The sequence below is a fragment of the Crinia signifera genome, chromosome 6 (genome assembly GCF_055691185.1).
Source record: "Crinia signifera chromosome 6, ASM5569118v1, whole genome shotgun sequence".
NCBI lineage: Eukaryota > Metazoa > Chordata > Amphibia > Anura > Myobatrachidae > Crinia > Crinia signifera.
Window position 1 is genome coordinate 149798243 of NC_139222.1, and position 16075 is coordinate 149814317.

The 16075-nt window shown below is 39.4% G+C and overlaps 1 protein-coding gene across 4 annotated transcripts in view; it reads right to left on the reverse strand.

The window, feature by feature from the left end:
* The window catches only part of PHF20 (PHD finger protein 20), a 94723-nt gene that overhangs the window by 15649 nt on the left and 62999 nt on the right, over positions 1-16075 (reverse strand). For all 4 annotated transcript variants that reach the window (XM_083147615.1, XM_083147612.1, XM_083147616.1 and 1 more), the window contains 7 exons: positions 13233-13421; positions 12459-12536; positions 7196-7345; positions 6807-6979; positions 6220-6319; positions 4042-4237; positions 2905-3298 (listed from right to left, as the gene is read on the reverse strand). In XM_083147615.1, the coding sequence (XP_083003741.1) occupies positions 2905-3298; positions 4042-4237; positions 6220-6319; positions 6807-6979; positions 7196-7345; positions 12459-12536; positions 13233-13421 (1280 nt within the window). The remainder of the gene's footprint in view (positions 1-2904; positions 3299-4041; positions 4238-6219; positions 6320-6806; positions 6980-7195; positions 7346-12458; positions 12537-13232; positions 13422-16075) is intronic.

The following is a 16075-nucleotide window of genomic DNA, read 5'->3' on the forward strand; positions in this document are numbered from 1 at the left end:
ATACATATTTCAGCACTGTGTTTAAATTAAGGAAACTAAACTTTATTTCCAGATACAACTATCTAATATGTATCTATTAGGACACTTACAGATTTATCTGTCCAATCTGTCTGGTGGGAACAAACACTGGAAAATGGACAAAAAAAATAAAATAAAATTGTGTGTATAAATTTGTTAAAACAAAATAGCTATAACTAATTTGTCTGATGACCATTGACTAATTTCCAGTGTTTTGGGAGCACGTTTCATTTTCATATGATCCCATACATTACCAGATTTTTGTTCTCACCAGATATATTGGACAGATCAATCTTTAGGAGTGTACTTGGCATTAAGGCCATATACACTAGATCGATTTTACACGATTTCAGAGGATTACGACCATTCGGATTGATCTATCGTCTAAAAAGTACCACATCGTTTATGCTTTCCATCTGATCCGATGTGCGGTCCCATGAGTGCCGGATAGGAGCCCCTAGGGAAGTCATACTGCCCCTATGATATATCGGATTGGAAAAAGGAGTGTTTTATTGTGAATGCGATATATCGCAGGAAGCTTGACTGACATTTCCAGTCCCTCTAGCCGATCAAATAAATCTTTAAAATAGTAATCCAATTGTATAACATAAGATATATCTCATGCGATTTACCTCGGCTTGATCAAATCGCATGAGCTATATCTTATGCAAAAAAATGACACTAAAGTACTAAATCGTCTGGAATCACTCCCGGGAAGGTCCAGGGAGAGTTCAAGGTAAATTGCATCTAATTTCAGTGTAAGACACAGAATTCTGTGTTCTGGATCCCTATAGTGCACATCTGGTCTTATTGACTCCATATTGGCTAGATCCCCATTATTGACTGCCTATGCTATTGGGGGCCAATATTTGTAAACCGGTGGTGAACCCCGGATCTGATTTGCTTTATCCAGCCTGATTTTTAATCAAGTTTATGGCGATTACCCTCAATATTCACTGATTCTACTTCCTTGGACCATTTATGCATGATTTGCTTTGCTTTGTCCACCGTTGATTTTTAATCAGATTTATGGCGATTGCCTTCAATATTTACTGATTCCATCTCTTGGGGCCTTTTATGCATGATTACAGCACAAAATAAGCATGTTCCTAATTGATGAATTACGCACAATTGTACTCTGTTACAAACTACTTCTCTCGCCCCTGATGAAGTCATTCCAGTGACGAAACGCATTGGGCTCGCTATACTGTTTGGAAATCTAAAATTACTGCAAATTATTCATCAATTTTATAACATTTTTTATTAAATATCATTATTTTATAATTTTTTTGTATTTGCTGTTAACGCACTCTGAAACACTCTTTCCCTGATCTCTAAAACCCTTGGATCTCCACTAACAGGGGATCCCTCAGAGGTGCTGCTATTGTTCTATTGAGCGCGGTTGGGGTCCTTTTTATCTCTCTCTCTATATATATCTATATATCGATATATAGTGTTAAACACTCAACCTGGGTATGGCTGATATACGTGTATAATAAGGTATCTGAGTGACATGCAGGTCAAGCCCAGATATTGTAAAAAGGGCCTGGCTAATGCTGTGTACACACGATGAGATTTGACATGAAATTTTGACTATATAGTCAAAACCGCATGCAGATCGCACAGGTTTTTTACCTTGAGATCCCGATGCGTGCTCCCGTGACAGCACATATCGAAACCCAGATAGACAGGGCAGCAATGACTATATAGTGCAAATCTAATGCAGATTGTATGAAGTGTATGCAAAAAGTACAGAGAAAGCAAAGATTGTATAGCAAGTCAAATAGCAAATGAATCTCACTGTGTGTACACACCATTAGGTTAGAACTTTGGGGGTTATTGCGGTGTACTCGCACTGGCTGCGAATGGATGTTTAACATAAACATCTATTTGCAGGGTAGGGGGAACCACCCACATCATTCAATGGTTGAATGATGGCAAAGGTTCACGCATATCTAAAGTGACTCTCAGTATATGTGTGCACCCTCAGGAGGAAGTGGGCGGGCAGCGGACATCTGGTGATCGCATAGAATGCAAATCGCATGCGATTTAATATAGCCCAAAACACATGTGATAATCGCAGCATGTATGGGCATCTTTACACTTGCTCATTTTCCTGCTTCCAAAACCGCAATTTCGCAATTTCAAGAGCAGTCATCACTGGCTGCCTATTACGGTATATCTTTGACCAGTGCTGTTGTAAGGTGTTCAATGTAAATCGCTTCTCCTGTCCGTGGTTTTAATACAGTGTGGAGTATTCAATCTGTGACTATTATTCATAAAATCTGCAATTTGACCATTTTTGGTCAAATATATACTTAATTTTTGACCGTCGTAAAACATGTGGTGAGGCAAACTACTCGCCAATCCACCTGGTGTAGTTGGAAATGCCTCAGTTTTCAACTATTTTCTGCTGATGCAGATTTGACTTGAATAGCGTTCTTAGTTTTTTTCATTTTAAAACATTTGCAAAAATCTCCAACATGTTTTTCACGTTGTCATTATGTAGTATTCTGTGTAGAATTTTGAGGGGAAAAAAAAAAGAATTTTAATAAGGCTGTAACACCACAAAATGTGGAAAATGCGAAGCGCTGTGAATACATACTTTCCGTATAGATAGATAGATCTATCTTTGTAGAAGATAGCCTACTATGACTTGACCAAGGGATGCATGTCAAATTTCATTTCGATTGAGAAAAAAATAAAAACAGAAAAATATTGCAACTTACAAAATTACTACCTCTTAACATTGTATACTTAAAAAAAAAAAAAAAAAAAAGTAAAATGACAGAGCTATTTTAAGCTAAACAAAAAAGACATCTCACTCTTAAGTAAACAAATTCCTTCATTAGCAATAAAAAACAAGCCAAAACTTGATGAACTCACCTTACAGTAATTATGCTTAGACTCGCTCTCTGTCTTCAGCAATTCTCTGTCCAACTCCCACCCAAGTCTTTCTGCAATGGAGTCTTCCCTGCTCTGCCGTATCCGATCTACTCCACCGTCCAATGATGAACTCCGTGTTTCTACAACAAGTCTCTGCTCTACTGCAGGGTAATAGGTCCGAGGTTTTTGGTAACAGTGTTCACTGGTGATATAAGATTCCTCAACATAAGGTATAGAGGAAGGTTTATCCACTGCACCATTGTAAGTCCTGTAGTTTGTGGAGTCTGTTTTGCAGGAGTTCTCCTCCATGCATTGACTAATGTAACATTTGTTGTTCATCATGTGCTGCTTCCACGGCTGGCCCCAGAATTTGAGGTCTGGATGCTCCTTGCTTCTGTGTAAATTATACTTATTGTTAGTTGTCTGTACATTACTAAGAAATAGAATAACTTAATTGGTGGAATTTGACCTCTAGCATTGAGAGGCAGGTGTCAAATGTGACTAAATTGAAAGCTAGTTGAGAGAATTGATACCCTCATATCCACGACATTCTAAACAGTTGACCGGTAAAAAGGATAGACGAGGGGAAAAAATAAAATAAAAATAAAAAAAATCATGAAATTTAAGTGAAACATTTCTAGTTTTAAAGTTCTTTCACATCCCAAAGTGTATGCGTCACAAAGTCATTGTGTGGGCTGAGTGCACAGAGGTATTGTAGTCTAATGACATCACCACAGCATATTAGGAGTTCATAACATAACTAGATTCTACAGGACAGACTTAGAGAATTAAGTTTAAAGCAATATACAGCCATGGCCAGTTGCACAAATGACATAATTTACAATAGACCAGACAAACTTTTTCCCATGCTCCTCCAAATATTGCGACTCTGCGGGCCACTATGTGCTGTTCCAGAACTACACATCACCTTGAATCTAATTCCCCCTACTATTGATTCTGCCCACAAAAGGTCTACCTCCAGCTTATGTAAGGCAAGCTTTAAAAAATAATTGTACTGTTAAAGACACATTTTAAATAACGACTAATTTACATTAATGCACCCCAAAAATTCTCAATAGGTCATAAGACCTTGACATGCCACTTCAAGTTGACCATGATAACTTAACATTTACTTACTGTAATATGCTCATCTTCAGCTGCAACCCATGCAGAACATCAATAACACGCTGCACATCCCCCAAGAGCTGGTGAGTGGCCACAATTTTCTTTGCATTTTGATGAGAATAGTTTTCCTCTAGAAAGGACAAACCATGCATGTGACCTTCATTCAGCCATTCCTTGTCATACCAGTACTTCAGGCTCAGGCGCTGACCTGAAAAAAAAAAGCAGTGAGACAAAATGCTTGATTAAACAATCACCCTGCAAGCACTCTGACAAAATCTATTCTTTTTTACCCAAAATCCAATATATTTTACTTGTTTAACTGCTCCAGAGCAAAACGGGACTGTTCATGTTGGGTCTATTTAAGAATAATGGTCAATTACTGCAGTAAAATTCATATGAAACAGTTACTTTTACAAAAATGGCAGAAGTGCATGGCAATGTTGATTGAAGTGGGAACCGGATATTTTGTTTGATCATGGAGCAAATATTTAAGAGATACTATGAAGGGAACCATAAACACTAGCTTTCATTTGGTGAAAGGTTTTGGGAATTTATCAAGTAGAAATTGAAAATAAGGAGCATTTGCAACTAAGGACTAAACTAATGTCACAGATGGACACAATATATAGGCGATTGTAAGAAAAGAAAAATAAAAAAAAACTAAAGCTGTGATAAGTTACTGGCCTCCCAGCCCCAAGACATGCGTCGGTGGTAAGCAGGATCCAGTCCAGTCGCCAAACAAGTTGCTTAGTTGGGACTGTTGGAACACCACAAGTGTTACTGACAAAAATGTATCCAACTTGAGAAGCCAACAGGACTTGTTCCAGCAGCACAGAACCTAAAACTAACATACAGGACTGGGCATACTCCCATGTCAAAAATGAAGACAAAGTCCAGGATCAGTATTCAAGCTTTAGATCTCAGAGATCTAAAATGTGCACATTTTTGTGTCTGTATGGACCGAACTTTGCCCATGGGAAGAAATACCTGCTGGAGTCTGGAATTCAGTATGACTCCCAATTGTCAAGGTAAACTTATGCCAATTTATTATCCACCTGAGAGACATGCGCAAGTCTACTGGAAAACAGAAGTGATATGATGACTGGGTTAGAAGCAGTAAGTCATCTAGGCAGGTTAGAATGCCAACTGCCATGGAAAGCCCAAATGGAAGGTCTAGGCTGGTTTAAACTACTAAGCTGGTTTAAACCAGCCAATCATGCCCTATCAACAGCCGGTAGCAGATAAAATGTAGCAATGTGCTTAGAGACTTGGAGGAATTGACTCTCCCATTAAAAACACTTCCATGAAAAGGTCTTAAAATTAAGTAGAAGGACGGTAAGCAACATTCTTCTACCATATAAACACAGGGGCATCGGATTTGAGTGTGTGTTCCTAGACATTGTCAGCAAGTGCAGAACTAACATCAGGGCTTCAAGATCTGCCTCTGGAAGATAAGAGTCCTCAGGGATAGAGGTGGTCTCAACATCCAAGGTCACTGAGCAATAACTAGACTGGGGCACCGAGCGGTCCCCATCTGGTAGGCTTGACTTGAATAAGCAATACTTGTCTGACATCTGTTGGATATATGCAAACACTTGTTTCAGACCATGCACTGAATGAGTCAATGGTGGATCTTTGATATGGTTGCCAGTGTTTGTGGTGGAAAGGCAGTGAGAGCAATTATATGGTACGCTAACTCCCTGCCAGCTAAGTAGTGTTAAAAATTAAATATAAAATAAGGAAACAAAATTATACACTGCATAAAAGCAGCCTCAAGAAACCGTTCCCTGCTTCTCGAAGTTACCAAACAAAACTGGACCTAGAGGCTGGGGGCTGAAGTGGGAGCATGGGCTGCTGGGAGAGAAATTAATCTATTTGGTTCTCAGCCATCTATACCCAGTGTATAAGCCTGTAACCACTATGGATGACCAAAATCCGGATATTGCCGTTTGGGCTTACAGAAGTTAAAACTGAAAGAAGCTTTGGACAGCTGAAGCATCAAAAGGTTTCAGTTTTACTAACATACTAATGCATCAGATCCAGTGATTTACATCTTAAAATGTGAATGGTGTAGGTAATGGGAGAAAAATAAAAAATAAACCGCTAGCACACATTTCATCATTTCTTTGAGACGAAAAATGAAAAATCAATAACCTGCAGTCACATGCACGATTCAAAATGGAATACTACCTGGGGGATCCTGGCATATATAACAGGTGTATTTTTCAGGGACATTGTCCTCTAGTAACCCCATGCAGACACCATGCTGCCAGCACAAACATTCTTCACACTGCACAAGAAAAAAAAAAAAATATGAAAAACTGTTAAACAAGTTTAACTTTGTTTTGGCATATCCACTTTTGTCTGCAATATGTTATATTCTATAATTATACACACACACTGAAAATTTGTGGGATCCGCACTCAATTATAAAAAATCCGGGTGCAGGTCAAATATTACATGGGAAAACCAAATGGTCCAAATAGGCACACCTCTTCGATAAATGAAGAATCAGTTATTTATTATTCGGCAATAGACATCATAGGCAGCTCAATTAATAATGACAAATTGCCATTGGTATATGGGACACAAACATTCCCCCATCCATGTTATGGCTCAAATAAGTCAGCAGTCATCGACATTGTTTCGGTGTGTTATGCCTTCATCTATGGACCCGCCACTTTGTTTACCATCTACCCATATACATACTTATATTAAACACACACTATTTTGCATGCACATCTGTAAATACTGTTTGTATAAATAGTGATTTGTACCTGAATCATGAAGTCGTTTTCCTCCTGAACCTCACACATGCAGCGCACAAGTTCACAGTCTCCCTCTTCCTCCTGCATTTCTTCATCTGCATTTGTGACATCTATCTCTTCATTGTAATCATCATCGCTCCAAAGCAAGCTTTCTGTGCATGAATCACTTAGTGTCTCCTCATCTATTAAAAATAAATAAATTAAAAAAGAGAGAAATATGTACCAATTATGCTTACAAAATGCCAAGTATTAATTTACTACTTGTGTGTCCAAGAAGGAAATAAACTCTGCTTTATGTGCAGGCATTCACCAACAAGACTTACCCCGTATGTCATTATTTTGGCAATGGTATCCCTTTAGAAAAAAGTCAAAGCTAATGTAGAAAAATAGTTACTTACCACTTATTTTGGCTGTATCCCGACGCTTGCCATTATCAAGGGTTTTGATAGAACAGGGATTTTTACAATTGTTATTGAGCTTTATAGGGGATTTTTGGGGTGGTGATACGTCCTTTGAAGCAATGACTGTTTCCTCACTGCTAGACAGATCTGAAATTTGTGGGGGGAAAAGACAAGAAACATAAGCCAGTAATAGAAGGGAAGTTGGTTTAAGTCATGTGTTGTGTAAAATGAGAGGAGACAACAAGTTCAATCCAAGTACAGAGAAATCAAATGATGTTCTATAAACCAAAACACACTTGTTCAAGGGCATTATGTGAACAGACAAGATTTCAGGCATAAGGAATAAAGAGGCATTATGTGGTATCAATGGGACACCTCACCCAAACCAATCTCCAGTAGATAGAAGAAATGTAAAGGGCACAGAACTGAAATGTACCGAAAAAGGGGGTATAAGCATTTATTTTTTGAGAGGAAGTTATGCACCTGCCTCTCAATGTGAACAGAAAGGTGGCCATGGTTTGTTTTTCATAGTACTGTTTATCAACAATAAAAACTTTGTTGTGGCAATTAATGTTCATTGGACTCCATTACAAAAATAGTGGCATAAGCATATTAGAAAGACTTAAATGTGCGCACAGGGAAGATTTGAAAATCATAAACTAGGCAATTGGAGCAAAAAAGGGATAAGTAGTATTTCTTATTTTCTTTGTGTCATTCAGTGAATCGAAAAAGTATAGATAAGTAAGACATACCCCTGTATTGCGGGTCACCTATGGGAAAAAAATTTAATTATGACTGAGAATTAAGCATAAGGGGCTAGATGCACTAAGCTTCAAAAGTAATAAAATGGAGAGTGATAAACCACCAACCAATCAGATCCTGCCAGACATTTTTCAAACACAGTCTATGACATGGCAATTACGAGCTGATTGGCTGGCTGTTTATCACTCCATTTTATCACTTTTGAAGTGCATCTGGCCCTAACATAGCTAAAACATAAAACCTTATTCAGATATAAAGGCAAGGAAACCGAATCGGATAAAAAACACTTGGCCCATCTAGACTGACTCAAACACCCACACACTAGGGCTTTTTTTATTTTGTAAATGTACCTACTATTTTATTTTTGGAGTGTTGGAGTATCTAGAGGAAACACACTCAACCACTGGGACAATATACAATTTGCACATAGCTAGCCATGGGCAGAACCAAACCTGTGACCTTGCAGTAATGATTTGTATCAAAACTGCGAAATATAACGACATAGAACATCAACAAAAGGTGAATACAGTGCAAGTTAAAAATGCATGTGTGGGGTGTGTGTATGTATATATATATATATATATATATATATATATATATATATATATATATATATATATATATATATATATATATATATATATACATACATATACACACATATATACACACACACACACACACATATGCATACATACACATACATACATGGAAAGGTGTATTTTCACTTGGATTTTTATTACAATGCAATCTGTGTGTGATAACTATAGATATTGAATAGATACTGCAGACTCAAAGGTCTGTTCTATTCACTAGATTAAATGTATGTGATTAATGTCAGTGTGTATCAGTTTTTGACTTTATCTGTTAGATGGTCTGTGTCAATATGTTGCTAATTTCAGTTCTGTGATTAGTGTATGAACACCCTAGTCAGCGATTAGGCACAGTAATTTTGTAAATTCCTAAGAGGTGTTCACTAATAAAATATTATACTAACTGTATCACTCAATTTTATTTTAAATTACTACAATCTCTTGCTTTGTATAGAGTGGGTTAGTATTTTAAGTCACTTTGACAGTTTCTTTTAACGCAGTGGTATCACAGATGCTGTCAAATAGAATTTTACTGCTAATATACCAATGCAGTATACATTCAGTCACAAGCTTATATAAACAGAAACCGTTGCCACCAGGATAGGTGGCTTGACTCAATCCCTATGGGGCAATTTAAAAGTCTTAAAATAAACTGCACAGATCAAAAGGTTTTCAATGAACAAGCAGCAGAGATGAGAGATTGGTTCCTGCAAAGTGGCTATAATGCAGGAAAAGTGGGAGGAATCATTTGTCCAAGCGCAAAGCTTGGATAGAGAGTCCCTGTTCATTCCTAAGGAAAGAAGGACCATAAACTTTCCCTCAAAGCATCAGGATGTGAAAAAGATCATTCAAAAGGCATTGGGGCCTTCTTAAAAAAGACCCCATAATAGGAGCCGAAATTCCATCAAAACCAGTATGCAAATTTGAAAACCAAGCTGGTTAAAAGTTTGTGTCCCACATCACCTAAAAAAAATCAACAATATCCTCAACAGGTTTTTACAGATGTGGTGCTTGTGTAGGGTGCAAAACCGTCAAAAATAATTTCAGTCCTAAAGTTGTGGAAGTCACCATTATTGAGAAAAAACATGTCATCAAGGATTTTTTAACTAGTCATTCATTTAATGTAAATTATGCTATTGAGTGCACGTGCAATAAGTTTTATATAGGCAGGACAAGCAGGCCTTTTAAAGTGAGGATGAGTGAACATGTAAGAAATGTCTGCAAAGGCCTGGAGACTCATGCCCTATCTATGCATTTTAAAAATCAGCATCAGTGTAACCCCAGTTTAAAAAAAAAAAAAAAAGATGTTCTAAAAAAGGTCAATGCGCCACCACTAGAGGGCGAAATAATCAGAGGGTGGTCCCGCCGCCTGGATCAGCGGTGAACCCGCTGCTAACCCATCTTTGGCTGCCCGCACCGGCGCACCCACGATCCCCGGGAGCCCCCTCCCCCAGTGACGACATCCACAACAGGCACCCGCTGCTGCACCCCCCCCCCTCCCCCGAGCAAAATAATCTGCCGGAGCGGGTGAGCGGAGAGGGGGGGGGGGGAGGTCGCCTGGGGCTCCGACAGGGCTGGCACCGGCCCTGGGTCAATGCAAATAGTAGAGGAGGTGACATTGCCACCATCCTAGCTAAAAGTGTAATGACCTTGATTTTTAATCATCTAACATTGATTCCAGGGGGTTTAAACAAAGATTTTTAACTCAAGTGGTTTATGTAATTTTACTGTTTTTAGTAGGTTTAAATATGCTGAAATTAAAATATATGGTTTTTATTCATTTCATGCTGCTAGTAGATAGAAAAAGTTTTTATGCTGCTATTATAACTAATGCTGCTATTTGAACGTGTTTATGAAATTTCATACATGTCCTAATCCATTCATGTCTATTTGCTTCCATATATACCGAGAATCACTGAAAAATGGCAGACGGAAGATGTATATAAAAATCTACAAGCGGAACAAATAAATCTAGCCGCAGAATGGGAAAGAAAAAGATGGCTCCCGGAAGTCCGGTAGCTGCTATAATAAAGTACTGTGGAACGCATATGGAGGAAGGGACGTCCGGACTTCTAAAGATATGGAACACAGACGTCACTTCCGCTTCCGGAGAAAGACGGATTGCGGAAGTGAAAGGAAGGCAGCAGATGCCACGATTCCATACATCTGTGGCAATAGATATCTAGATATTCTGGACTGGATTATGTTATTACAATGTGTAACAGGGGAAATTAGAAGTTAGATACTCCGTGTCTGGAAATAGGTTACCCCATTTGGGGTATAAATATGGGAATAGGTTGTGTATCTCCACATGCCTTGAAAAATAAACCATCTGGGTTTTGAAACGCGTTGGCCGTGGAGAGGAGGTGGACAACACTGGATTTTTACTGGACAAAGGCTCCGGGGACGCCTGGGATATAAAATCTTTGACTTGTCTGCAATTCCCTGTAGACAATTTTATTCGGTTAGAGTCTGCTGTATTACACCTTTGTTTTTAATCTATGTTGTGAATAAATAAGCGGTATTACACTATAGCAGCTTCAAGCTTTTTTGGCATGTATGCCGAATTAATTTGGCTGCATTGCTGACTGGCCGGTGACGGTACCGCTCCTGCATAAGCGATTTAGGTCTACTCTTAATAGTAGACGAACATAAAGGGTACGGGTCTCAATACTCCAAACATTATTTCTATTTTAGAGATAACCTGTTGTGAAAATAATATCACACTATTGCATCCCTTTCTGTGTTTTCATTTTGGGTATCACTCTGAATGAGGAAAAAATTGTGAAAAACACTCCTATCAGTGCCCAGGATTATGTTGGTATTTTTTCTTGTATCTGTGTGTATTTTGTATGGAAGGTGATTCATACACATCAACGATATTCCAGGCTGCAGATAGCGCAAAGGTCAATCCCCAGAAAAATTAGTTTTTTTGCATGACATTGAAATTTATATAGGTAGATAACAGCATGCACTTTGGTGTATAGGTTAGGGGCTGCGTCGGCGTGACCCGCCGCCGCCGCAGACAATCCCCGTGCAGGGATATGTACTGCGAGGCGGTACAGCAGTCACCGGCTGGTACGCAAGTTAGGCACAGTTCCCGTGCAGCGGCTGGTTACAAGTTAGCTGATACACTCTAACAATTATCACATTAGAGTCCTCAAAAGGACTAGATTGACACACATACAGAGACACAAGGGAGGCAGCAAAGTGAAGATGCCCACACGGCTTGTGAAGCCGGCGTAGGCTTTGCAGATCTTTCCAGTAAGCCACCCTAACAACTTTCCAAGAATATCGACTGTCTTCCCAAGCTGTAACCATTGGGGCACTTAAACATTGGGCCAATTCAGCATGGATGGCTTATCAGAAAGTTTGCAATTGACTGAGCAGAAAGATGCCGCCCAGACAGAGGAGTCTAGCAAAATTGCAAATGCATTAAAAAAAAAAAACACTATTTGCTGATCCATTTGAAAAAATCCAAACCAGCGAACAGTTTTTCATCAGTACCAGTCTGGAGCTTCCAATAATCCCCCCCCCCCCCCCCCCCAAAAAAAAAACCTGTGTACGACTGCGCTTTCGCAAAGACAACCAGAAAACACCATGTTTCTGCCCCGCAATACTGGCATGCTGTCAAACAGTAGCTACTTTGAAACATCTATGCATACTGATATTTTTAGTTATTTGGGCCCATTTAAGCCCTATGCGTCAGCTGCACATGCACAGACATACGATAATCCCTCAATTTGCAAACTCTGATTAGCGATCCATGCTGAAATAGGCCTATTGTCCACTTGTGTGCAATATCAAAACTGTGTGCACCTCTGTGTCAGGTCCATAATGTATTTAGATCTATACCGTTGAAAGACTATCTAGTTCACTTAATAGTTAATTTAATACAAAATTACCTGACTTTGATCTTTTATTTTTCCTCTTGGATTGTAGGCTCAGAACGTCTTTACACTTCTCTTGTACATTTTCTTTAACTATAAATGAATGTTCACTGGTTACTTCATACATCTACATGATGCACATTTTATATTTAATAGTAAAAACTAGAGAAGATGAACAACTGAAAGTAGAAAGCTGCAAAAACTGGAACAAATAGTCTAAAATTAATGAACAACTATTATCATAATGCATCATTCAACCTCATTTGTCAGCCACTCCATTCTGTCTGATTGTAACATTACACATTTGTTACTAATGAGCAAGTATGAAACACTGGAGATTGCAAAATGACAGGAGCCGATTGGTTGGTACTTTTATCTAACACAACATGTAGACTGATTGTTATGAGCGGATTGGTTAGCACTCTCTCGGTAAGCTTTGCTACATATACCCCTAAGTCCCAATGTATACAGCAATAGAAAAGATCACACTATTCAGCACCACATTTGTGAGACCAATAAGGTTTGAGCATAAAGCCTTGCACACATCCACATTGCAGGTTCGGAACAGAATAGATTTTGTTTGGGATTTCTTCACGTCGCCAGGTACAGCGGTAGCCAATTTACCGGTATGTACCTGGAAATTTCGACTGGTGGACCCCCCCGGCAGGGAGGAAGTGATTTTACACACTAGTAGAGATAGTAAAATAAATTGCTCAGAAAGGCCCTCTGGGACATAGCTTGTACAGGGATTCAGATTTGGCAGTATGAAACTAGATCAATGAAGCTTACCACCATCTAAAACCTTCTCTGGTTTGCGATGGAACTTCTGGATTTGATTTTCTTTACTCTTCTCTTTAAGTGAAGCGCGGTAAGCATTTGAGCTGTTTGTCGCTGGAGTGGAGTGTCGCCTCTTCTCACACATTCTATCTTTGCCATCATGGGATAAACTTCTTAGAGAGGTCTGAAGTGTATTGGGTTCTACAGGGTTAGAAAAAAAAATGTTGGTGCTGCATTCCCTCTAATGAACAGGAGGGAAATGAAACTACCTACGTATGTACTACCTGGATAACATGTATGCAAAATATATGTACTTCAATGAACTCAAACCAGGGTTGAGACCACCAGGCAGAATGCTAAGTCAGAAGAATGAGCAAATAAACATTTAATTCCAGAAAGCTCTTCATAAAAGTGATTAATAAGCGATTTTCCCTTTTTGTTTAAACAAAGACAGCTAACCACATGAACAAATATTTTTTTATAACCCTATAGAACAGTGATTTTCAACCACTGTGCCGTGGCACACTAGTGTGCCTTGAGCTGCTCTCAAGTGTGCCCCCAGATCTAGAGATGCCCAAACCAGTTTACAGCCACCACCAGTTTAATTGTTAATTACTGGTCTCTTCTTTGTTACCTGTGGGAACAAATGTGATGGTTTTTGATATGGGGGCCAATTGGTTTGTTTTTTTTCCTGTGGGGGCCAATGTGTTTTGCCCTGTGTGGATCTCATGATGTGCCTTGGCAATTTTAAAATCTTATTTAGTGTGCCGCAAGGTAAAAAGGTTGAAAATCACTGCTATAGAATATAGATATATAGTTAGGAGTTATGTGGGTAAGCAGTAAAAAACCTAAACATTTAATTCAAAGACTACTTACGAGAGGTGTGCAATAAGCTTCCGGATGCACCAAAAACATATTTACAAACATGAACATACATTCAATTACCATACTAGTATTTGCCAGAGCAGTCTTTTCAATGTAGCATGCGCTGAAATCACTTGGTGAAGCATGTTTTCCACATGCAGAATGAAGGTTTCCATTGCAACTTTCAGCGACTCATAACGAATGCCATGCATCTTGTGCTTTATATGAGGAAAAACAAAGTCACAAGAGGCCAGGACTGGCTTGTATGGTGAATAAACAAGCTCCTGGATGCATTCATGGCCCAGAAAATCCACCACTTTCCTGGACTTGTGAGCAGGTGCCTTGTCATGATGGAGAAGGGAAGGATCACGAGTGTAATGTGGGGTACACACCAGGACGATATGGCCCAAAATGAGTAAATTTAGATACAAACTTGACCGATGTATGTAAATTGGCCATTTCAGTGTCCTTTTGATGCGATCCCGATCTGATGCACGGCCCACGGGTCAGTCGGTCTTTTATGAGATCCTACCTGCTGCAGGTAGGATTTCAGAACCGACCATTGCATTGGGGTGGGGTCGTGATTTCTGCAGCGTGTTTGCGGCGCTGTCAGCTCGTGAGCGGGTTGTACGTTCCTGTGACGACCCACTCACGAGCACCATCGTCCTGGTGTGTACCAGGCATAAGTTATTGAATGGTGTCTGGAAATGGCTGACAGCAGTTGTGGCAAGCAATGGTTTTTGTACCAGTCCCCAGCATGCTCTTGCACAAGTGGTATTACTGTAACGTTTTATTTATAAAAAAGGCACAAGTGTTTTGGAATGTTGTACATATGGCGCACATTAGAACAATACAAGGTACACAGAACTTCACAGTACAGTAACTGAAAACCAAAAAAACAGTCAGGTAACAATTCGCAACACGATTCTCAATACAAAATAAAGCATACATGTGGGGAAGCAGAAGTTGTCTTTGCTGCGGAGCTAAGAAAAGATTGTAGGGGTGCAAAATGAGAGCCCGGGAGACCAGTGAGGAGAATGCTGCAATGAGATAACCAGTGAGGATGATAAAAGTTTAGTCTCATTCTGTGAGAGAAACAAACTGATGTAAGCGATGTTACATAGCTGGAAACAACAGGATTGAGCCAGACTTTCAACGTTGGGGTTTAGGAGGAGTTAATTGACCACAAGCATTAAAGTTGGTAGAAGACTATGGTTTTGTCAATCATTGAGTGAGATATGAGAGAAAAAAAATTAGGATTTCTGTTTTGCCCATGTAGCCATCCAGGAGATGATGGCTACATATACAGCCAGTCTGCTTGGTCACATTGTGCTCACACCAGAACTTCTGTTTTATCACACCTCCAACAGGTGTTCACTGGGCCGACTGTCTGGTCTTAAGGTGGAAACTGTAAATCAAGGATTCATCCAAGACTGTTTGACTGACCACTATCAAAACTGGCCAGCATGTTGCAGCATCACATCAGAGTCTACTTATACTCTCAAGTCAGAATCCTTGCAGAGGCCAAGCTTTTTGTGAAATATCAAGTGGATGGATACAGATGACATGCCCTACCCCTAATTGGGCCAGTCACCCTGGCATCCAACTAAACTATGGCACATATGGTAGCAACATTGTCATTGGTTGGCAGACACAGGTCAGAACAACGCTACATGCAGGGAGTCTCTTGTGCCAAAATTCGGCAAACCACTCAAACTCTTTAGGGATGGTGTATACAAGAACTATAGTCCAAAAATACAGCTCACAACCAGTGTCAACTTGCATCTACTTTATCTATGCACAGCACAGCCAGAAAGTAATTGCACACCTCGCGTACTTGTTGTACTAGGAGGTTACAGTGAAATCCCTATCTAGTGAGAAACCCTTAAAATGACAGTAGAATACAACAAACCTAAGTAATTATCTGTGGATGATTTGCCCATTTTAAACTTTTACACTGTACAGACCCTATTCTCAAAAATTCAACAGGC